This window comes from Dendroctonus ponderosae, unplaced genomic scaffold (assembly GCF_020466585.1).
Source record: "Dendroctonus ponderosae isolate FM_Combo_2020 unplaced genomic scaffold, Dpon_F_20191213v2 Dpon_F_20191213_5, whole genome shotgun sequence".
Lineage (NCBI taxonomy): Eukaryota > Metazoa > Arthropoda > Insecta > Coleoptera > Curculionidae > Dendroctonus > Dendroctonus ponderosae.
The window spans coordinates 163,291-164,504 of record NW_026018715.1 but is presented as its reverse complement, the minus strand read 5'-3'; the positions used below and the strand labels follow the sequence as shown (position 1 = coordinate 164,504).

Below are 1,214 nucleotides of genomic sequence, written 5' to 3'. Positions count from 1 at the left end.
CTGATGCTCCAAAAAATCCCCCCACCAACCTAGCACTATTTGCCGACGATACTTGCATTTACTATTCCAATCGGAATATTAAATACTTAATTGGCCCTCTCCAACGGCACTTAAACATTTTTCAAGAGTGGAACACCTGAAAAATCAAAATTAATGCAGAAAAAACTAAAGCCATGATAATTTCGAAACAAAGACCTCCCACTAACACACCCAAACTAATGCTCAACAACACCGAAATCCCCTTTTATAAATCTCTCAAATATCTTGGCGTTATCATTGATTCTAGACTAAACTTTGCTGAGCACATTAACAAAATAATCTCCAAAGGAAGCCAAACAGCCGGCATCCTTTACCCTCTCTTAAACCAGAAAAGTAAGCTTACTCTGAAAAACAAAACTCGGCTCTACAAGCAAGTAATCAGGTCGCAAATATGCTACGCTGCCCCCATCATTAGTCAAACCTCCAAAATAACCATACGTAAACTTCAAATCTTCCAAAACAAAATCCTCCGCAATATGACAAGACCCCCCTGGTACGTCCGTAACTCACAAATTCACGCGAACCTTCAAATCGAAACCGTACAACAGTTCGTCTCAAAGCTCCATGAAAACTTCAAAACTCGCGTCCTAAACCACCCAAACCCACTCATAAAAGACACGTTTACCCAAACTATCCCAAACCAACGATTCAAAACCCCGACAAGTTTAATGGCAGACCCCCCCTGGAATCACCCGCCTTAAGCAAGTGATTCCCGACATCTCAAACCTCCTGGAAAGCACCTAAACTCTCAAACTCTTCCAAATTAACTCTCTAGGCCAACCGCCACAAACCACTACTTTTCGCGCTCCGTACCCCTACTTTTTTTCTTCTTCGTTCGCTCTCAGCCCCGAAACCACCAAAAGCCCCGCCCTAAACCCACCAAGGCTCTTGCAGGCTACCATTAAAGACAAAAAGCCTTAATTGGCCATGTCTGCGGTAAACATCATGCCACATGGTTGGGTCGGCACTACTGGGTTTTAACAACACACAACACAACAAACACTCCCGTTTTTTGTTTAGTTGTACCATTGTGCTTCTCAGCGCAATTCTACAATTTACAATTTAGTGCTGTGTATACACGGCTGATTTTTCTGTATTGTTGCAGGTTTGGGGAAACCGCATGGCGCCGCTCACATCCGAGGAGGTTGTGAGAAGGTTCGAGGCACTGGAGTCCA

General features: G+C 43.7%; 1 protein-coding gene across 1 annotated transcript in view; it reads left to right on the top strand.

The window, feature by feature from the left end:
• Positions 1-173: 173 nt before the first annotated feature.
• The window catches only part of LOC125504556 (eukaryotic translation initiation factor 1A, X-chromosomal-like), a 6,884-nt gene continuing 5,843 nt past the window's right edge, over positions 174-1,214 (top strand). Inside the window, exon 1 of the mRNA XM_048666756.1 lies at positions 174-372. Coding sequence (XP_048522713.1) covers positions 174-372 — 199 coding nt within the window. The remainder of the gene's footprint in view (positions 373-1,214) is intronic.